The 22482-nt window shown below is 47.0% G+C and overlaps 1 protein-coding gene across 24 annotated transcripts in view; it reads left to right on the top strand.

The window, feature by feature from the left end:
• The window catches only part of INPP4A (inositol polyphosphate-4-phosphatase type I A), a 130819-nt gene that overhangs the window by 66424 nt on the left and 41913 nt on the right, over positions 1 to 22482 (top strand). For all 24 annotated transcript variants that reach the window (XM_082746754.1, XM_082746765.1, XM_082746764.1 and 21 more), the window contains exons 2-11: positions 4778 to 4848; positions 5719 to 5927; positions 6502 to 6546; positions 13749 to 13867; positions 16100 to 16216; positions 16502 to 16581; positions 18115 to 18226; positions 19041 to 19131; positions 19633 to 19780; positions 22301 to 22431. In XM_082746754.1, coding sequence (XP_082602880.1) covers positions 5822 to 5927; positions 6502 to 6546; positions 13749 to 13867; positions 16100 to 16216; positions 16502 to 16581; positions 18115 to 18226; positions 19041 to 19131; positions 19633 to 19780; positions 22301 to 22431 — 949 coding nt within the window. In that variant the 5' untranslated portion in view covers positions 4778 to 4848; positions 5719 to 5821. The remainder of the gene's footprint in view (positions 1 to 4777; positions 4849 to 5718; positions 5928 to 6501; positions 6547 to 13748; positions 13868 to 16099; positions 16217 to 16501; positions 16582 to 18114; positions 18227 to 19040; positions 19132 to 19632; positions 19781 to 22300; positions 22432 to 22482) is intronic.

Raw genomic sequence — 22482 nt, 5'->3', positions numbered from 1 at the left:
ACTGGGTGCCTGGAATGTGCCAGACTTTAGTCAAGGTAACTTATGTTAGCGGCTAGAACAAGCACTTCCCAAATCTCAGTGGCCTCACACAACACAGGTGATTTCTTACACAAGTTAAGCTCAGTGTAGGTTGTCTGTGGGGAAGGGATGGGGAGCAGGGGCTCTGTTCTACTCAGCCACAGGGACCTAGTTTCTGTCCTTGGAGTCACTCCCTTACCCTAGGCCTCAGAATTATTCACTCAGTCCCTTACATCCAACCAGGAATCTGGGGGAAGGGAGACTTGGAGGGTCCTATGAGCAGTTTTCTCACCTTTATTTCAGCCTGAGTGCATCCCTCTATGCTATCACACAGCTGTACCAGACTAGAAGGGGGCTAGAGAGGGTGACCTGTCAGTGTACCTGGGATGAAGGAGAAAGCCAGACTCTGGTGAGCAAAGCTGGTCTGCCACAGAAGCTGATAGTTTGTTTACTCAGTGGGTCTTTGCTAGACCCCTGGTTTATATGTAGACTTGAATGAGGCACCCAGGAGGAACTGGAAGAAGTAAGAAGCTTAAGTCTGGCATTCTTAAGACACAAGGCGCCCCACTCCTCATCCCATGGTCATACCAGGAAGTGCGTTATCTTTGAGGTACAGACTGGTTTGCCGTGTTAGGGAGACTGAGGCATAGCCATTGGCTGCTGGGCAGTGTCTGCAGGAGGGGCTTTGTGGAGAAGGCAGCAGCTGTCTCTCTGAGGTTATTATTAGTAGTGATTTGCCAGTGAGCAGTGTGATGCCTCATGGGTCAGTGATTGTGGCTATCCTGGACTGGGGTTTTTGAGAGAAAACTCTTCCTCTTTCTGACTCCTGTAGTAGCCTGCTCCTCAGGGGCTGCTGATTCATGCTCTGACTCACTCAAGCCTTCCATCTGACTTTCACTCCTGTGCTCCCTGGAGGTCCAGGGAAGGTTTGCTGGGAGCTCGTTTCCTGTCCATAGTGACAGTGGTAGGGTGGGCTGGGCAGCAAGAGTGCCCCAGTTGTATTTGGGCTTTTTGCTTTGGGTTGATTCTGATAGTTCATCCTTTACCTCCATGTGACCTTGAGAAAGTCACCTTGTCTGGACTTCTGTCCAGACATGGCATCATGTCCAGTTGCATGGCATCATCCATGCAACTCCATTTTAAGATTATTCTCTGAAGAACCCCCATTGTATAAGACAGATGAAAATGAAAAATTGTGTGGCTCATCCTCTCCACTAGCTCCAGCTCAGCAGCCCTAAGAGGTTTCTGAGCCCGAGGGGCCTCCAGATCCCTTCCAGGCCTGGGAACCCTTGTTCTGTGGAAGAGGAGATAGGCAGGCCTGTTCTAAGACGGGCTTCCTGAGAAGCTTCTGATAGTCACTGCTACCTGTCACAAATCCCATGGACCTGTGTGAACCACCACATCCCCAGTCTTGTGTATGCTCCTCTACCATCATCCCCCCTCCGGCCCCACACAGGTGGAAGGAACATGACTGGGTTTGCTATCGTGTTGATGATCTATGTCCTCTTGTCAGAAAGGGTTACAGATCTCTCACAGAGTGAGGAGAAGAGGCAGTTAGTTTTATGAGTTATTCCTTCTTTCTTTCTTTCTTGCCCCCAAGAAAATAAATTCCAGCCCCCTGAATAACTCCCACACACTATCTGTCCTGTTTGATGTAAGTGCAGTTTTTCTTCCTAATGAGCTCTGGTCTTCAAATGGGGCCAGGAGGAAAACCAAGGACCTTGGGAATATAAGAGTTCTTGGTGAATTACTTTAAGTTAATGAGACTAATAAGGAAAATTGAGTTCAGCGGCACAGATCAGATCCATGTTCTGGGTCTTGATGATTTAAATTGCAGATCCTAATTAAATGTCCCAGATAACCATGAAGTGGCTTCTGAGGTCCTCTTGACCCAAAAGCTTTTATGGTCTGTGAATTCTATCAAATGTAAAGTTAGTCTGTAAATGTTCCCCTTTAAGCATTTCTATCCCCAGGATCCCACCATGCCTATAATACCTACCCTCTACCCTCCTGGGTGCAGGGGCCCTGCAAGGGGAGGAGAGAGGGGGTGAAGGAGCAAGGGCGTTTGGGAGCCTCTCTTGGACAGGTAGGGGTCCAGTTGCCTTCTATCAGGTGGTCTGTCTGCACTGGCCCAGGTGCAGGGGAGTGACCACAGCCTTACTACAGGCTGAGCAGGGCAGCCAAGCAAGGCAGGACAAGGCTGGAAACACACTGGGAAGAACTTAAAGGAGGAAGCGCTCCTTCCTCGAGCTAATTCAAGCCCAGGCTTCTCCCTTAGGCCAGCATGAGATGATCTTAGCTTCCGGTCATCATTTCAGTCCTGTAAGAGGGTGACCTGAAGCTAAGAAAGGGACCAGTTCCCCATGGTCATACCCTCAAATATGGCCTTCTCCTCCATGTAGTCTCCTGCTGGCTCTTTCCTTCTGTGGCCTTTTTTTTCTTCTTCTTCTTTAAAGATTTATCCATTTATTTGAAAGAGAGAGGGAGAGCAAGAGAATGTCAAGCAGACTCCCTGCTGAGTGTGGAGCCCCGCATAGGGTTTGAACTCATGACCCTGCGATCATGACCTGAGCTGAACTCAGGAGTCAAGTGTTTAACCAACTGAGCCACCCAGGTGCCCCAGTCTGTGTCCTATCTTTTTAAATGACTATGGCCAGGACTCAGAATATTTCATTAAAAACATGAGGTAGAGCTGACATAAACAGTTTTTCATGCTGTTGTCTTTGTTATAGTCATTAAAATAATTAAACTTTTTATTGAAGTATAAAAAATCTTCATGTACAGCTCAAAAAAAGTTTTAGATAGTAAATTCATTCTTGAAACCAGTACCCAAAACAAGAGATGGAGCATTACTAGAGCCTACAAGCCTCCTCATGCCCCACATGCCCTACCCAGTCAATACTCACCCCTCAAAGACACCGCTGTCCTGACTTTGAGCACCATGGACTCATTTGTCCCGTGCTTGAACTTTATACAAATAGATGTGCCTAGATACACTCTCGTGGACTGGCTTTCTACCTTGACGTCATTTCTGAAAGCCATCTGTGTTGTTTTGTTTCTTGTGGATGGATGTCTGGATTGTTGCCAGTCTTTGACTGTGATGAGCCTTATGCTCTACATGTTTCTTGTACCTTTGCGAACATAACCATGTATTTCTGTTAGCAGTTCCATTCTGAGCTGTGCACTGGGTCGTGGTGGAAGTGTACATCAGCTTGTGTAGATCCGGTTTTCCAGAGTGGCTGTGCCATTTTACCTTCCACTAGCAGTGTCTCAGGGTTCTGTTTATCCCACATCCTAACCAGGACTTGGTATTGTCCTCCCCTCCCCATTTTTAGCTATTCTGATGAGTGTGTGGAGGTTATCTTGTGGTTGTGATTAGTGGTTTCCTGATCCCTAACAAGGCTGAAGAAACTGTCATGTGTTTATTAACTTTATCATGATCATTTAAACATCCATGTAATAGTGTACCTTATAGATGTTCCAGAATGCACTGACTGGTAGCCGGATATTAGATTCATTCCAGGGTTTGTCATTATAAGTAATGCTACAATAAGCATCTTCGGCCTGTTGGCAAGAATTTTGCTTTTGTTCATACATTTCTATAAATAATGTGATGAATAATTTCATAAATAAATTTCTGAAATGCATATTCCAATTTATCAGCAATAGAGGAGAACCCCATCAAGTTTTCCCTAGGTCTGCCAGTAAAGCTTATTCTCATGAGGATCACAAGCACACCTCTCTTGGAAGACTACTTTAGGTGAATATAGGAGTATTTAGCATTCCTTTAATTATTTTGAATGAGTTTGGATACTTTTCTAAAATGTTTACCACGTGTATTCTTCTTTTATTGAATTCATACATTTGCCACTTGCATTTTTAGTGAGTTTTTTTGTAAATTCGACAAGCATTACTATAAATTATAGATATTAGTACTTTCCCTGTCTTTGCCATTTTCATTGATGTCAGCAAACTGGTGAATCTTCCCCTTGGAGACTTTTACTGGTACTCCTCAGCCGAGCCACTGCCCTCTCTGCTGGGGTGCCCAGGCTAAAGGTCCCCAGGTGCTCCAGTGGGAGGGGTAGGAGCTTAGCCTGTAAGAGAAGCTGAGTTTGCCTTTGGGCCGAGCACACTCTCTGCCTGTCATCTGTACCCCAGACTCCAGCAGTTTCAGCTAGCTCACGCACTAGTCTGCTCTGACAGTCCCCTGGGACTGAGTCGGAACCTGGGTATTCTGCTCCGCAGGAAGGCACCCACAGGCCAGACAGCCACATCAGGGCAAGCCCTCTTCCATTTTTGCACATTTGGTTGTCATTACAGCCCTGTGAGATGGGTGTACAACTAGCCTCATCTTTGACACTAGAGGGCAGAGCCTCAGAGGGGCCTAGCAGTTTCTTCCAGAGCCTGACATTTGTGAGCAAGGATGCCTGGGACTCAGATTCTTAACTTCTCATTTTCCCTCAGCCACATTCTAGCACACAGTGGCTGCTTTGGGGCTGGTCTCTGTTACCCTGGATCATCCCTGGTTGGGGAAGGGGAATGGGAATGTGCACTCTGTTTCTCATTCTTTTGGGCTTCAGCAAAACCTTTGCTTTTGAGCCAAAGGCTGGATTGTTGTATGGAGCACAAAGGAACTTAGAGTAGTTCTTGGCTTCCCCATATCTCTAGGCGTTAAAGTTATAACATAAGCATTATAATACATATTCTCCAGAACTTTGTGCTTGACCAGCTTGTTAAGTTTATAATTTTCTATTTTTAGATGATGGATTTGGATGTACTTCTATGAAGAAATGCCACGTGTCTCAACTGGTCCAAGAACAAACATGTCCAGTAAGTTGCTGGGTGAATATTAACTCAAGAGAGGGAACACAGGCCTTTTGGGGGCACAGGTGTTGACACACTTTGAAAGGAGTGTTTGAACCCAGCTTTATTGTTCAGTCTAATTATCTTCACTCTTAAAGGTCGATTCCTTTTAAAGACAGCAGGAATTGTCACACAGAGGGCTAGAAACACGTGAAAGTCACTTTTTGCTGCTTAACCCACTTCTTAGAGCCCAGGGTGTGTTCTTTGCCAGGGCCTGTGTCTGATTCAGCGCTTGGTGGAACCTTGCCAGAGACTTCTATAACCATAGCACACAGCATCATCCACCTAAGTCAGGCATAGATCACATACACATGTGTTCCAGGAAAGCAGGCCCATGCCCAAGACACATGTGAGGTTTCTGTAGCTCTGGGAGGAAAGAGAGCAGGCTGGACACATGTGCCTCTGTCTTTCCAGTGTTCTACCATGCCATCATAGTCAGTGGCTGGCAGAGCTCTTCATGCATCTCATATCTTTCTGACAGAGGTGAATTGATTTAATTTTATAGATGCTATAAGACTTGTCAACAGAAGAGCATCATAAAACAAAGAAAATCTCAAGAGCCATCTTTTATCATTATATCTAAACCATCATTTAATGTGGCATGTCTTTGTTGAAGAGAACGTGATTTCCTTACATGATCCCGTGTGTATATGTGTGGGTGGCGTGTGTGAGTGCTGGAGAGTGTAGAGGAAGAGGACACTAGAAGGGGCCTAGATCGCCCGACTCTCCGGCCCTGGCTCCTCACTTGCCCGTGTTAGACACATACTTTGTCCACGAGAGCACGGTCTCTCAGTCACCAACCCTGTGTTTCTTACCAGTGTTTGTGTCTTTTCTCAGGACTACTGCCACCTTAGGGGACTAGGGGTTGTTGACAGCGCTTCCCAGGGAATCAGGTGTGGTCTGACCCAGGAACAGCAAGCACGTCATCACCAATGACATCATGACAGCAAGAGAGCACAGCCCTCGCCATGGCGCCAGGGCCCGTGCGATGCAGCGGGCTTCCACCATTGACGTGGCAGCCGACATGTTGGGCCTCTCTCTGGCAGGTGAGCCTCATGGGCCCTGCTCCGGCTTCCTGGGGCAAGGTCAACACACATAGGTCCCACACTGTGCCAGTGCTGGGAGGGCCACGCCTGCCTCCTGGAGTCCCCTGCAGACAGCCAGAATTAGTCCCCAGGGATGGCCCCAGGCTGGAGGGCACCCTGCTATGTCATTCTTCTGGTTGAATCAGGGAATGGGGAGGGAAGGGAGGTCAGCCCTCTTCCTGGAAACTGCAGTCTGACTGCTGGCAGTTTTCCATCTTAGGTGGGTACCGCCAGGGCTCATTCGCCAGTAGGTGATATGGGAATGTCCACAGCGCCCATCTGGCAAGTGCCCAGGCCATGATCAAAGTCCTCCTTGTTGGGGATGTGCAGAGTTGAGGAAGGGAGTGGGAGTTTGGTCTTGGAGTCTGAGACAGGAATCTCAAAAGCAAAATGTTTAGGAAATGAAGAAATTATCTCATGTAATAGTTTCTGAGGGGGGAAAAAGTAGGATGTTGGGTCTTCTGAATAAGACCTAAATGCAAGGAAAAGATTATTAAGGGTGATTTTTTCCATCTGTCATTTCTTTTTTATTCAGGAAATATACAAGATCCAGATGAGCCCATTTTAGAATTCAGCTTAGGTAGGTATCTTTTCGAATTTTTTGTTCATTTATTTTAAAATGTATGTTGCTTAAAAACAAAAACCGAAATGAAATAAGATGAGACCGGGGAGGGAGACAAACCATAAGACTTCATCTCAGGAAACAAACTGAGGGTTGCTGGCGGGGAGTGGGGAAGGGTGGCTGGGTTATAGACACTGGGGAGGGTATGCGCTTTTGTGAGTGCTGTGAATTGTGTAAGTCTAGTGATTCACAGACCTCTACTCCTGGGGCAAATAATACATTATATGTTAATTTTAAAAAAGGTCTATATAAAAGGAGTAAAAAAAAAAGAAAAACTGGACCCTGGTGTGAATTTGTATCCAAGAACTTGCTGCTGCTGAACTGTTTCTGAGATGAAGTCATGTGGCAGGTGTGCATATCCTGTCTGTGGGAGGGAACCTGGAGCCCATAGGCCTTGGGTCTCCTCAGCTTATGTTCCCTCCAGGCTAGTAGTGCTGGGGGAGGGGCAGGAGGTAAGCACCGGAGAGCTGAAGGACAGCCTCCCTCCTCAAAGGGGAAGGCTGGAGGGGTGGGAAAACTGGCTCAGGGCCAGCCTCATCAGCCCTAGCCATAAGGCCCCGTGCAACTGGGCTTCGCCGTCTAGCCCTTGTTCCCTACTTTGGAAATGGAGGCAATGACACCTAGTGCTTTCCCTCTAGGACAGTGTCAGAATGTCCTAAATATTGGCCTGAATGCCCTAAAGTTGTTCTAAAAAACTGTAGTAGCATGTACTGGCTCTGGGGTCAGGGAAGCATGGCATTACTGTGGTTTACCCAGAAGGTCTGGCGTGGTGGAGTCAGCCACAGATGGTTCTCCTCCAGAGTGTGACACTCCTGCATTGCTCTCCCCTGCCCTTGTCCCCTGGGCTGAGGTCAGCGTTGGCCCGTGGCCTGGCAGTGGTGCCGCGTTCAGGAGGTGGTATGATGTAAAAAGAAGCTCCTCCTCAGGAGTCAGGTGACTGGGATTCTAGTCCATACTGTGCCACAGACTAACCACACAGCCCTGAGCCTGCTTCTTGGCCTTGCTGGACCAGTTTCCTGGTGTGCTAGACGGGGTGTTACCTTTTGAGAGACAAACAAGATCATGGTGATTAAAGCGAAATCAGACAAACAACTTTGACTAATGACCAAATCCTTAAACATGTAAGGGCATCATTATTATCAAATTAAGATTAAAATTTGGAAACATCCCCATTTCAGACTGAATACCCCTAAATAAGTTCAGAGGGTTTCCTAATCCTGACTTGCTGACTAGTTCTGCAGTGGGAGGGAGTCTTACATTGTGAACTGGGAACAGGATTTGGGGGAGCAGCCTGTAACCCTGCTGGGATTCCCCCAGCTGCCCACTCCCAATCGAGGGCTTCCTTGCTCTTCACAAATGGTCATACTAACGCAAGGACTTCCAGTTTCACAAGAGAGGAAGAGTGAACTTATTTCCACCCTCTTGTCTTAAACCATCTCAGGCACTAGGAAGAATAAGAAGCAGAAACACACACTTTGTGCAGTGAGACGTTTTTGGAACCCCCAAAATGTAATCCACAAGGAAGGAGCAGATGGAAAGGAGTGTGGTCATATCTGCTTGTCTATGAGGGTGGTGGATTTGTCCCAAAGATACTGGGGGAGCTCAAAGACTAAAGCAGAGGCTTATTGGAAAGTTTGTGAAAGGAAGTTTGGGGTTCAGGTTCCCACCACCCTCTTTAAGTCCTGCAGGGACTGGTGGGTTATTCTCATAAGAAACTTGGGAGGCAGGGGTGCCTGGGTGGCTCAGTGGGTTAAGCCTCTGCCTTCGGCTCAGGTCATGATCCCAGGGTCCTGGGATCGAGCCCTGCATCGGGCTCTCTGCTCAGCGGGGAGCCTGCTTCCCTCTCTCTCTCTGCCTGCCTCTCGGCCTACTTGTGATCTCTGTCTGTCAAATAAATAAATAAAATCTTTAAAAAACAAACAAACAAACTTGGGAGGCAGAGAGGCTCTGGGTTGAGGCCCATGAGAATGCGGGAGAGCGTGGTGAAGGGCCAAAAGTCTGCTGAATAACAACACCCCACCTTGCCCTCTCCAGCCTTCATCCTCTTATCTTGATTCTGCCAGGCTTATTCTTCCAGGCAGGAGACTTCACTCTGGAGAAAGTAAGCCACCCACTCCCACTCCCTGCAAAGAGTCAGATGCTGGCTTTCTGGACCCCAGCTGAAAGTAGGCCAGCCTGCTACCCAGGCACCGTTGTGGAGTCCTTGTGGCCCACCCTTACACTCAGCCTTCTGATACCTCATCCTTAAAAATGAATGGGCATTCATTTGTGTTTAAAAAAATTGGTACATGCATACCAATTACAGCTTGATTCATAACAGCCAAGACTGGAAAAACCCGCACATCCATCAGCAGGAGAACAGTACGTGCATACAATGGAGTACTTCTCAGCAAGGAAAAGGAATGAGGTACTGATACAAACGGGGATGAGCCTCAGAAGCATTGTGCAGAGTGAAAGCCATATTCAAATGTATATTTATGAGTCTGTTTGCGTGGAGCTCAGGAAGACTAATCCACAGGGATGGAAGACCCATCAGTGGTTGTCCAGGAGTGCTGGTGAGGACTGACTGGAAAGAGCACAGGGGACCCTTTGGGCCTTGACCATGGTGGTTACACGGATGTAAACGCTTATCAAAACTCATCGAGCTCTCTACTGAAAATGGGCACATTTTATATATAAATACCTCAAAGTTGATTTAAAATAAAATCCAAGAATGTTTGCAGATTAAAGTCCTTTGTGAGAGGCCTACACAGGAAGGAAGAAGCAGGGAAAAACAGAACTTGGAAGAAATGCAGACATTGAAGAAAGTAGAAGAAAATGTCAAAATATTAGAAGATGGCGTACCCAAAACATAAGAACAGGGCACTAAAAAAAAAAAAAATTGAAGAAGGGCAATATTAGAAACTTAAAATATGACTTCAAAAAAATAAGTCAGTAAACATTGGGAGATAGTCAAAGAATTATTCCCAAAAGTAAAAATTTTAAAGCAAAATAGAAAATGGGAGAAAAATTTGAAATGGAAAATTAGCAAATTCAGAGGCCCAACCTTTATAGGAGGAAACAGAAAAGGGTGGAAGGGAAGGAATTACCAAGAAATAAGAAGTCTTTCAGAACTGAGGAGTGTGTTTCTAGGTGAAAAATGCCTACCAAGGCTTAGCATCCTGATTGAAAAGTCCCGTAACAAGGCACATCTTGGTGAAATTTCAGAGCACTGGGAATAAAATGAGTATCCTAAAACTTCCAGAGAGGAGGAAAGAAACAGAACAGGTCATGTCCAAGAATGAGGGTCAAACCAGTGCAGAGGAGATTCTCAGTGACACTGGGAACTTGAGGACGGGGAGGAACACCTTTAATGTGAGTGGGAAATATTTCTAATCTGGGATTCTCTACTCAATCAGACAGTCAGATGTGAGAGGAGAAGGAAACATTTCAGCCTTACAAACTCTCAAATGTACTTCTCCCACATCCTTTCTCTGTGAGTGAGTGGAGGATATGCTCTACCCAAAAGAGGGAGTAAGTTGAGGAAAAGGAAGATTGGGCCCAGAGACAGGGCCCAGCATAGGAGAAAAGTAAAGGGAATCCCACCTAGCTCATAATAATACTCACTTAGCTTTACTAATGCAGAACACGGATTTAACAAAAAAAAACTCACACTAAACTGATTGAGTATAGAGGCAGGATGAGAGTTGATGTAACATAGGTAAAAATCTTCACCCCTTCACAGAAATCAGGACATTTCGATTCTGGCAAATCAAGGACAGTTCAATAGCCATTTGAATGAAGAAGGTAGCTTGGAAAGGTGAGAGTGAGTTTTATTTTAAGTGATTTTTTACCACAATGAAAAAAAAAAAGGAGGAGCAGGCGCCCATGATTGAATAGTCAAATATTTTATCTTCAGTTTAAAATTAACAAGTACTCATTTAAAAGCCTGTAATAGAGAAAATGTTAGAGGAAAAGAATACCCTATCAGAGAGAGGGAGAGAGAGAATCACAGTTGGCATTTTGGTATAGATCCTTCCAGAAATTTTTTTACACCCACTCAGAGCTATACAGAATTTTTAGTAATTTTTTTGTCTGTGGAGGTGATGGGATTATCTGTGAAAATGTCATTTGAGTATTCTTTTTTTTTTTTTTTAAGATTTAATTTATTTATTTGACAGAGAGAGAGAAACCACAAGTAGGCAGAGAGGCAGGCAGGGGTGGGGTGGGGAAGCAGGCTCCCCCCTGAGCAGAGAGTCCAATGTGGGGTTCGATCCCAGGACCCTAAGATCATGACCTGAGCTGAAGGCAGAGGCTTAACCCCCTGAGCCTCCCAGGCGCTCCTCATGCTAGTATTCTTAACATGTTTTTTTTTTTTTTTTCATGTGGCAAAATGTCATTGGCATCTTTCCATTGTAATGATCATGGGAACTGCCCCATTACTTTAGATGCCCATGTAGACTCCACCATACTTATTGTAACCAGTTTCCCATTGTCAGACATTACAGGTTCTTTCCGGTTTGCCATTATAAATACCACCACAGTGAACATACTTGTACGGAGATCTTTTACACATTTTGTTGATTATGTCTTTGAGATAAATGCTTGGATACAGAATTGCTGAGTCAAAGGATATGTACTTGAAATACATTTTACCAGTTTGCCTCATTGGCAGCACTTACCCAGCTGGGATTACAGATGATCAGGTTGGAGAAACAAGGCACACATACCAGAGACTATGGCTTCTCTGGAAGTATGCCAAAGTGATGTAAGCGCCAGACAGGAGATGAGACTGTGGGCTGCTGAGGGAGAGCGTCTTGGAAGCTGTGGCCCTTGGGCTAGGAATGAACACTGAGTGAGACTTAGCTGAGCTGGCTACGGGTTGGGGATAGAGAGCGGTTACCTACAGGAGGGTGTGTTCTGAAGGTGGCACTTGGCCCTTAATCTGATACCAGTCTTCCTGACTTTGGCTACCTGTTATGCCTCAGTCTATCTGCTGTTGCTTGTTCTTGAAAGACCCAAATGTTCCAGCTAGGTGTTGGTGTTAAGAACCCACACGTGATGAAGAGGCGAGCTGAGAAAAACCAGGCCCTCAGTCAAACACATAGCTCAGAGGAGGGCAAGCAAGCGAAATGGGCAAGTCCCTGACTCCTACTGAGGCAGACTGAACAAAGGGAATAGAAGAGAACCTTAAAAATGAACAAAGCATTGAAGCTTCTAGAAGAAAATAAAGCATCACTCCCAACCTCAGGGTAGGCAAAGACTTCTCGGACAGAGTGCAGGCAAGTACTAGCTCTCCACTTTCATTTGCTCTCAGGGCCCTAACAGGTTGCCACAGATTGAACACCTTGAAACAACACAAACTTACTATCTTACAGATTGCTTAGGTCAAAAATCCAGTGGGCTGAGTGAGGTTTCTGCTTGGAGTCTTACAACACCAAAACCAAACTATCAGCAAGCTGCATTCTTTTCTGGGAGTGCCAGGGAAAAATTTGTTTCTTTGCTCTTCATATTGCTGGCAGAATTCAGTGTTTCTGTATGTGTGTACATGTGATTTTAGGAGTGAGGTCCTCATGTCTTTGCTAGCAGCCAGGTGAGGCTGGTTTTCATTTTTGAAGCTGCTCACATTCCTTGGTTTGTGGCCCTCTTCCTCCATCTCCAAAGCCAGCAGGTGGAATGCCTTTCATGGTTTGTATCTCTCCTGCCTTTTTTCCCCAGAGTCACATCTTTCTGACTCACCCTTCTACCTTCCTCTGCTGCTTTTAAGAGCTTGTGTGACTAGGTTAAGCCCACACCAGTAATGCAGAAAAATCTCCCCAGGTCGAGGTTCCATGACTTTAATCACATCCAGAGGGCTTGTAACAGGATATAGTCACAAGTTCCAGGGATTAGGATGTGGGTACTTTTTTTGGATGGAGGAAGAGTTTTCCTGTCTATCACCCTCAAAGACTAAAAGTCTAACAAACAAACCTAAATATCCATAAGAAAATAAATTGATAAACCACAGACTGGGGAAAAATATCCATAACACATATACCTGAAAATGAACAGGTCCAGAATAAAATACTCATAAATTAATAATAAAAAAGTCAACCATTCAGTTTAAAAATGAGCAAAAAAACTCCAGCAGACTTTTGGCAAAAGAAGCTATAAAAAGGAACAAGTACATGGCGAAAAAATGCGTTGCACGATTACTCGTCATGGAAGTGCAAATTCAGACACATCCATCAGAAAACTATAAAATAAAGACTAATCCTACCAGATGTTCATAGTGATGCAGAACACCGTGAACTCCTATCCATTGCTGATGGGATTGTAAAATGGTACAACTGCTTTAGCAAAACTGTTGTGTCTTGTAAAGTTAAACGTACCATGTACTATAACCTAGAAATGTCACTGTTAGGTAGCTATCCTATACAAAAGAAACAAAAGCCCTTGTCCACCAAAAGACATAAACAGGAATATTTTTAGCACACTTATTTACAGTGGTTCACCACCAGAAACAACCCAACGTCCAGTAACAGAATTGGTAAATTTTGATACATTCATACAATGGAATCTAGCTCATCAGTTTTTGGAAAAAATGAGAGTGATTATCAGTACATACAACAATGTAGATGAATCTCACCTTCAGGAACAGAAATCAGAAATTGGTTGCAGAGGCTGGGGAATTGACTGGGAAGTATGAGGGGGAATTTTCTAGTCTGATGTTTTGGAGAAGTTCTCCGTCTTGTTTTGGTGATGGTTGTATAGGAGCATATGATTGTCAAAATTAATTGAATTGAAAACCTAAGCTCTTGGTATTTTATTATATCCAATAAACAGTGAAAATTCATAAAGGCACAGGAGGAGATAATACAAATGGATAGAGAACTAAAATTATTTTTCAGAAGCAAAAATCAGTTTCTATATTTTAAGTCACTGGTGAGCATTTAAAAAAAATTGAGAATGATGAGGGCCTTGCTGTCATGGGGGTGGGGGTTGAGGGGGAAGGAGAGCATGAGAAGAGCTTGTTTCCAGTGTAAAAGATCACCTCCATGTGACAACTGACAGTGTAGCAGTCCTATCCCTTTAGTGTCATTGATTTTTTTTTTTTTTCTTTCTCTGGGTGTGTTTGGAACCGAGAACTAACTAGAGCCTGATTTTAAATGATTCATTTCTTTCCTGTCTTGGTTCCGTAGCTTGCAGTGAGTTGCACACTCCATCGCTAGATCGAAAACCAAATAGTTTTGTAGCTGTGAGTGTCACCACCCCTCCTCAGGCATTCTGGACGAAACATGCACAGACGGAGATCATTGAGGTGGGTGCTGCCGGCTCCAACTGCGACAGGCTGGCGCAGTGTCTGCATGCTCCATGGGAGGGCTGTGGGTGACCTGAGTGCCTGGAGCTGCCCCTCTGCGGGTTCTCCGTGCATTGATGTTTCTCTTCACATTCATCTGGGTAGCGTTTATATTTGCCATGTCCTTTACAGTTACTGATGAGCTATTGGCTGGTTGTCTTTGAACAATGATCCTATAAGGTTATTGCCTTTTAAGAGGTAAGGAGCTCATCCTTCCTTGTCATTTTCATTTGGCTGCTGCTTTTGGAGAATTGTGTTCATTAATCGCAGTTTGGAGAGTGTTAACTATTAACCGTCCTTCTTACTGGACATACCCCTATTTTTATTGGCTTTCTTTGTACATCCTTTTGCATTGTGTGTTTTATATTTATGTTTTACATTGAATTATGTGCATTCACCTCAGAAATTTTACCAACTCTTTTTAGATAATTGAGCACGGTATGTAAGTTATAAAACTAGGATCTGTGTGTGATCCTGCAGGATTTTGTCTGTGATGTGTCTGTATGAATTAATCCCTCCCTCTCAGTCTCAAACAAACTTAAACTGCATTTCCTCCCCTTCCCCCTTTTACATTTTGGAACATAGACCACCCTTTTTCATTCTCTTGGGAACTTATTTCCAAGTTCAAATCAACAGTTTTGTTTTCTAAGCGTCTGCTGAGCCCTGCCTATGCGTGGAGCACATTGCTGGGCCCATGGGTGATACAGATACCTCAGAGGCCAGGTCCCTGCCTCGGGGAGCATCCCCTCCTGTTGGTGGGGAGGCAGAGTAGGCGTGACCCATTTCTACAAGGCCCTGTGGGAAGGGGTGGAGTAGCTAGAGGAGGGTGGCACCTGGGGTGTGGGGGCCTGTCTAGCTCTGCGATTTGGAGAGGCTGCCTTGGTGGCGCTTAGTGAAATCCTGACTTCAGAGATCTGGGTGGGAGGGGGCCCAGGACTCTGCAGTTGTCACAAGCTCCCAGGTGACGCCTGTGCAGCCAGTCTGGGGCCCACGTGTTGAAAAGCATACCAGAATTCTGTGGGTAGTCATGCAAAACATGTAATAGGAAAGCATCTCGTGGGTTTGGAGAATAACCTTCTCCTGTTGTGTGTGTGCAGAAGGCCCAAGTGAAGGAGCAGGGGAGAGAAGTGTTGAGCATCAGGCCAGGAGTTTGTAGTGGGCCAGAGCAGACTTTTCAGAGGGGAGTTGCTGGACTAGATGTGTTTCATGGAGGTCCTAAGTTGTCAGTCATCTGGGGGAGTGTGTAGGACCTTACTGGCAGTGGGAATGAGTGGAGAGTAGGAATGCATGTGACAGGCCCTGGGGGTGGGTTTGTGGGAGCAGTTCACTGTCCCTAGGTGGTAGAGAATGATGGAGAAAGTGGTACCAAAGCAACATTTGTTGCCTCCTTGGGAAGAGAGCCAGAGATGGCCTTAACCAAGGGCAGATGAAGGGTGAGGTTGGGAGGGTCATGGTCCCAGCAGGCTGTGCAGGAGTGGCCATCCAGCAGCCTTTGAGAACCTGGATCTAGAGCTGCAGAGGGAGCACAGCTGGAGGCATGGGACCCACAGCAGGCACAGACAGGAGCTATTAAGCATTTGGCTCAGATAGTTAACCACTGCCTGAGAAAGAGATTATGTTACGGGGCTCTGGGGGCAGGGCTAAGCTGCCAAGAAGTGGCCACCTAGGAGCTAGAAACTCATAGCTCATCTTTTGAAAGGGATAGCCTTAAAAAGGTCCATTCTTAATTATTCCAACTATGGGATTCTGGAAATAAGAAACGACTTAGCCATTCATTCCTTATCTCATCTGCCTTTGTACATCCTGAAGGAACAACTCAAATTAGGAGATGAAACACACCACTCATCTAAAGTGGTAATACCAAGAATACACGCGAACATCAGGGTGGTTTCACTCTTAGAAGATCCCTTCTAGTGAGCAAAAAGCCCTTAGAGTGAGCCCTTGGACGCAGCTGTGCTGTGGGCCTGCCTGTGGCGGGTGCTTCTGGAGAAGCCTGTCACACTACTTTGTCCTTTCTCTAAGCAGCATTTGGTCATGTTTGTAGGTTTCCATGTAGGCCCTCATCAGTGTGTGTGTTGATCCAAGTTGGTAAGAAAGTTAGTGTCCCGCTCTGAAGATGTTGGTGTGTTTCCAAAGCAGTTACTTGGAAAAACCCAACTCTGTATTCTGATTTTATTCTCTTTCCTCTTCTAGGGAACCAACAATCCAATATTTCTAAGCAGTATTGCCTTCTTTCAAGACTCTCTTATCAATCAGATGACCCAAATCAAACTCTCCGTGTATGATGTCAAAGATCGATCTCAGGGAACAGTTAAGTAACATGTTGTGGTTTATGGGATTTAGTTCCCTGTTTTTAAGTTCTATAATCATCTGAGTGAGAGGTGAACACAGATTAACTTCACTGCTTTGCTCACAGAGTAACTGATGTCCAAATGTATTCATCTTTAGGAGTTTCTTCCTGAGCATCCCTGTTGGGCTCCTGAGATAGGGTCAGGTGTGTTGTGGGAACCAGCCTGCTGGACTCCTCTGGGTCCTGGTATCTGGACCAGAAGCAAACCAAGCATACTAATGCCTTCTCTACCCGCTCTTCCTCAGATGTATTTACTGGGCTCTGGAACATTCATTGTCAAAGATCTGCTCCAGGACAGACATCATAGGTTGCATTTAACACTAAGGTAGGTATTTAATTTTATTCCCTTGAAAGGATCTGGAATCAGGAGGTCTAGGGATAAATGGACCATTTATTGCATGCAGACAGGGCCCAGCCCCCTCCCAAAGGCTGGTGTCAGTGACCTAGTGGTTGCTTACTGAAGTGAGATTAAAACAGCCCACCAGAGGACCTGTTAGGGAATGGGCATGTGCAGTATGCATAGGAAATATGAGCCCTGTTGTACACAGACCTAAAGGAAAACCTAGGTACATATCTGATAATACTCAATATTTTTGTGTATCATCTTTTCCCTCCCCAGTAGGATATGATCTCGCAGGCAGCAGGGTTTTTGTCTGCTTTCCTTCATTGCCATATTCTAGAACAGAGCCTAGTGCTCAGTAAATATTTATGGAAGGAAGGAAGGGGAATCCCTGCTGTGTCCCTGAAAGGAAGATGAAAGAGGTCAAGATGTCAGCCCTTCCCAAGTTCAGTTCATGGACAGTTGTCAACAAAACCCCAATATGGTGTTCTTTTTTTCAAAATAATGTAAAAAGTTGGGAAGATAGTCCAGAATAGCAAAAGAAATTTGACAAGGATTAATCACCTGCTGGACAGTGTGCCATTCTAAAGCTACAGTGAGGGCAGTGTTGCAGGCATCGGGCAAAGCAAGAGTCCTGGTTCTGCCCTCGGTGTGCATAGGGAACCTGCCTCAGCAGGAAGGACAAGTCTTACAGAAAATGCAAGGGCTCGTGTGGAGCAAAGGGCTGCTAGAGAAAAATGATCAGGTACGTCATGTGCCGGAACTAATTGTAGTTGGATCAGAGCTAAATAGAAGAAATGGATACCTTCCTTTTGCAAAGCGGCTACATTGGACTCTTGAGCAGAGTGCATGGGGAAGCACTTCTCTAGGCATGAGGACAGGGAGAAAAAGTCACAAAGGAGGTTGTCAGTATATGTGACCATATAAAAATTTAGAACTTGGCTCAGACACCTTCAGTAAAAAGCCCGAGGTATTTTTACCTCAGGATACCCCAGGGTATCCCTGGGGCCTCCCTGGATGAATCAGATGGGCTCAGATAGCTGGCAGCTACCCTGAGGGGCCTCACAGGTGAAGCTGAGCGGGCTCGAGTGGCCTTACCTGTATCATATCAGGATTCAGAGTCTTTGGGAAACCCTCCACTTATTTGGGGTCCAGACCTAGGTTTGGTCTAATCAAAGGGGTTTGGTGCCAGAAGAAGGTCTCCGGTCCTGGTTCCAAGATGTGTCCTCACCAGTCTCTGGGGCAGAGGTCAGCCCAGGAGCCAGTGGCTGCCTCCCGAGCAAGCACGGCTTTTCCCCGCCAGCTGTACCACAGGCACATCCATACTTCTCTGTGGAACCGCAGCCCTCCTCTCTGCTCTCATGGTTTCCTTGTCCGCCCCCCGGCCCTGGAGCCTGTATGTGTGGTGAAAGCTGGCTGACTGACCCCTCGGAGACCCAGGGTGGCCGAGCTTTGCACTTAAGCAGAAAACAAAGCACAGGTATATAGCCTCTTATTAAAGCAATTTGCTTGAGACAGATCTGCAGAGAGTGACCGCGTGGGTAACATCACTGTGATCGGCTGGCAGATGGAGGAAAAGTCGGACCAGCGGCCCCCTGTGACCCGGTCTGTGGACACCGTCAATGGGCGGGTGAGCACACCGCCTTGTTCCTCTGTGTTGGAAGGAGTCAGAGGATGTGTCCAGGTGGACTTTGCCTCTGTGCTCTGGGAAGGAAAAGACAGGCCCCCTAGGCAGAATGTGCCCCCACCCAGGCACTTCTCAAAGCAGTGAGAAGGGGTTCCCGTCAGGGACTGTGACATGCAAGGCTGTGCTGGGTGGGAGCGCAGCTGGAGGAGCTGCAGTCAGGCGGGGGCAGAGGGTGTGGAATGAGGCCTGGATTACCTTACCTGTTAGACCTTCCCTCTCTGGCACACGTGTGCCACATGGCTGCCTTCTGCACGCCTCCCATCCACACACCCCTGCAGCCTCTCAATTACCTCTCCCCTCTCCACCTCCTCACCTCCCTCTCTGTTACCCTGCCTCCCATGCCCTGTTGCCCACACAGCCCCGCATGCTCTCAGACTACAGTTTTAATATACGGAACACTGGTAAGTGGCCACTGCCGTAATATACAGAGCTAGCTCATTTTACCCAAAATAAGCCTAAGAGGTCAGCCGCACAAATGTTCCTGAGCATCATCTTAGCCTGCCTCTCGTTCTGTACATCACACCCTTGCAATACCGGGTGAAGTGACCGAGTCACTGGAAAATCACATGTGCGTGGCCTGAGTGCAGGGTGCTGGCAGGTGGGTTACCTAGGGGCTGGGGCAGTGTACTCCTGCAGAGTGAATGGTGGTTACTAATTTTAAGAGTTCTCCAGTGATGCACGTGGGCCCCATTTCTGCAGTGTGTTCTGGAGTTGTTTGAGTCTCACTGTCTCTCTGCTTTTCTGCCCACGTCATTAGATGGTTCTCCCGGTTGATGAGAGCTTGACAGAGGCACTGGGAATCCGATCCAAGTATGCTTCGTTACGAAAAGACACTTTACTGAAATCGGGTAAACAGCTCCCTCCGTTGGCACTCTTGCCACTCTTGTGAGCGTCCACTCGGGCCACACTCACCCTTTCCTCCCTGCCCGGTTGGATTGTCGTGGCCAGGCGCCCCGGTTGTCACCTTGTTACCTCCCTGCCACGTTTGTAAGTGCCATGCTTTCTGCCGGCATGTGGAGTTAGCAATCCTCCAGGGAAGGAGTGGGGGAGGTGGTCCCCTCCCTCATTCCACTCTTCCTCCTTCCTCGTGTTACCTCGTTTGGTGACTGACCCTCCACGCCCCCGCCTCTGCATTCCAGAGTCAGGTCCGCATCTTGGGACCAGAAGATGGTGTGTCGCGGGGGAGGAGCAGCTGGGCTCAGTCACTTGGGTGGGCTTCAGCTGAAGTGTTCGCATTCTCTGGAGAGGAACAGTGAGAAGCAGGGTTGAGGGCCCAGGGAGGAGGGCCTGCATGGCAGCTGTGTCGCTAGCTTACGCGTGACCTGTCTCCTCCCCATCACCCACCCCAGTGTTTGGCGGTGCCATCTGCCGCATGTACCGGTTCCCCACCACGGACGGCAACCACCTGCGGATCCTGGAGCAGATGGCAGAGAGCGTGCTGTCCTTGCACGTGCCCCGGCAGTTCGTGAAGCTCCTACTGGAAGAAGATGCGGCCAGGTGAGGCCCTGTGGAGAGGTCGCCCGCCTGCCCGTCAGTCCTGGGTCATCTGCCCCCTTCTTTCCAGGAAGCTCTTAGATGTGGCGAGTAGAGCACTGGCAGCAGAGAGGGGCTTCAGACCCAGCCGCCACCACCTGCTTGCTCTGTGGCCTTGGCTTGTCGAAGCCTGTGTTCGCTCATGTGTCTCTTGAGTTCCTGTGCGAGGCCACCACCAGACAGGGTGCGGGAAGCACCAGACATGGGTCCAGCACACGGTGCCTGCCCCCCTCCCTTCCCCTCTCCTTTCCCTTCTCAGTTGGCCTGTAGAAAGTTAGGAGTGGCCGGTTGATCCTGGGTCCTGGCCGCTGGGTCAGCAGCTTCCTAGGGTAGGGCCACAGTGATAGGGGCTACAGAGAGCTATGTGTGACCCATTGGGGCCCTCCGGTCCTCCATATCTCTCAGCCAAGGGCATGTTCCATCGATCGCATGGTGGGGAGAAGCCAGAGACCTGGCTCAACCCCAGATCGCAGTGTGTGTCACCAGTCTTCCTCAGAGGTCATTTCTTCTCACTGTCCTAAGACAGAGTTAATTATGAACACAATATAACAAGTGTGATAGGACACAGTTCAGTCAGGATCTCACTGTTCAAATAAGCTCTTTTAAAAATTTTTTTATCTTAGAAAAAACTCAACCTAAGAATAACAAGAATAATGCAACAAGCTGCATTGTCTGTGTATTTATCTATATACTATTTTATAGTTATTTTAACTTTAAAATTTTTCCTTTCAGCTTTTCCATATTTGTGCAAATTTTCCTAGCTACCATCTACATCTGCACACTGTTCATGTTGTAATTTTAATTACAGCGTAAATTCCCATTATATGGTATACTAGGTTACAACTTTGAAGAGTTTACCCATTTCTCAAGAACTTTGGCTTTGAGGGTTTTGTTGTGTTTCAACATCAGTTTCACACACGTGGCTGGTGGTGTGTGTGGTGTGGGAGGCTTCTTGATGAGTGAGACAGGCCATAGAAGATAGTCCCTCTGGAGAAGTAGGGGCCACGCCCGGAGCCCCAGCTGCATGAGCTGTGTACAGAAATCAGAAGGGGTGGCAAGAAGGAGGGTGGTCCAGGCAGGCCTCTGTGAGATGGTAACATTAAACTGAGACCGGAGGCACGAGAAGGAGCAGAAAAGACGGGCAGAGACAGCAGAGAGGGTCTAGTGGCAGCCATGCAGCCGGGGCTCATGTGCTTGTGAGCAGACCCTGGGCCACAAGCAGCTGCCAGTGTAGGTCTCACTGCAGCCTCGCCTGCGTGCACAGTTTTACTTGAATTTTGCCATTTTCATGATAAAATGGTACAACTTTTTTTTTTTTTTTTTTAACCATGGGCCATCTAGTAGATTCCATTAAATTAGCTTCTCCCGCTCCCAAAGAAAAATATGCATAGTATAAAAAAACAGTGTCAAAAGGCTTTTAACAATGGCATAAATCTTGGGGCCCTCTAGTTTCTGATTGGCTTCTAAGAAATAACCACTTTTAACCATTTTAGTGTTTTTCACTGTATTTCTAAATAAACGTATAGTGTACACTCTTAATCGGATTTGGGGATTAGGTACCGATTCCCTGCAATGAGGGTTTTAGATCTTTTGTACTTGCCCGTTCCCCAGCTTCCTAATATGGTTATCTTTTTTTTTTTTAAGTCCATCTTGTGTTTTCATTATTCTGATTATGTAGCTATTATTTGCTGCTGAGCTAAGACAGTTATGTTTCAGTTCTTCCACAGCTTTATTTTTCTGGAGGTGACAGATCCTTTTTTTTCTTCTCTTCTCCCTTTCCCTGCTTCATGCTACTTCTGGGTTTAAATAGCCCATTACCCACATGGAGAAAGAAATCATAACCAAAGTTGCCAACCTCCTATGGCCCTTGTCCCTCTCCCCGAAGGACAGGGGGACAGCCCCTCTGAGACAGAGGGGGCTGGGTGAGCGCAGCAGAGCATGGTCATCCTGTGCCAGCCAGCTGTGGACCACCGCTCGGCAGCTGCTTTATGTTCTGCAGCAGTGTTCTTAGGGGTAGGGCAGAAAGGCCCAGGCCTCCCCAGAACACGGGGGGCAGTGAGAAGCTGTCTCATAACTGTCTCTGGGAGAGACAGAAGTGAGTGAGATGGCCCCGAGAAATGGCTTATGGGCTTCCACTCATCTCATCTTCCAGGAGGGTCCCACGTGGCCTGTGTGGGTCCGGGCAGGGAGCCACTCCCCTAGAGCCCCTCTCCTCCACTTAGTTTTCCCCAGACATTTGACAGAGTTTCTGTGATGGTGAGTAGTCTGCCAGTCATACAGCCATTCCTCCTAGAGTGGTGTGTCATGTGCCGCTGCTTGCTCTGTGGACCTGCAGTGTGGCTGTTGTCCAAGGCCTTCCCTGGCATTGACTGCACTTCCATGTCCACTCGTTGGCCTGCTTGGTTGGGACGCTGCTGCCTCTCCTAGGGAAGAGAGCCGGCTCTGTGGCCTGATAGTGTGTGTATGTGTGTGTCTGCCTTGCAGAGTGTGTGAGCTGGAGGAGTTGGGGGATCTGTCCCCTTGTTGGGAGAGCCTCCGGCGCCAGATTGTCACTCAGTACCAGACCATCATCCTCACATACCAGGAGAACCTGACTGACCTCCATCAGTACAAAGGTGGGTGCTAGGTCTTCGTTTTTCCAGCTAGGAAACAAGAACCTGGCTCAA

The sequence above is a fragment of the Mustela nivalis genome (assembly GCF_964662115.1).
Source record: "Mustela nivalis genome assembly, chromosome: 8".
NCBI lineage: Eukaryota > Metazoa > Chordata > Mammalia > Carnivora > Mustelidae > Mustela > Mustela nivalis.
The sequence above is the reverse complement of the archived record's forward strand: the minus strand, read 5'-3'. Positions and strand labels throughout refer to the sequence as shown.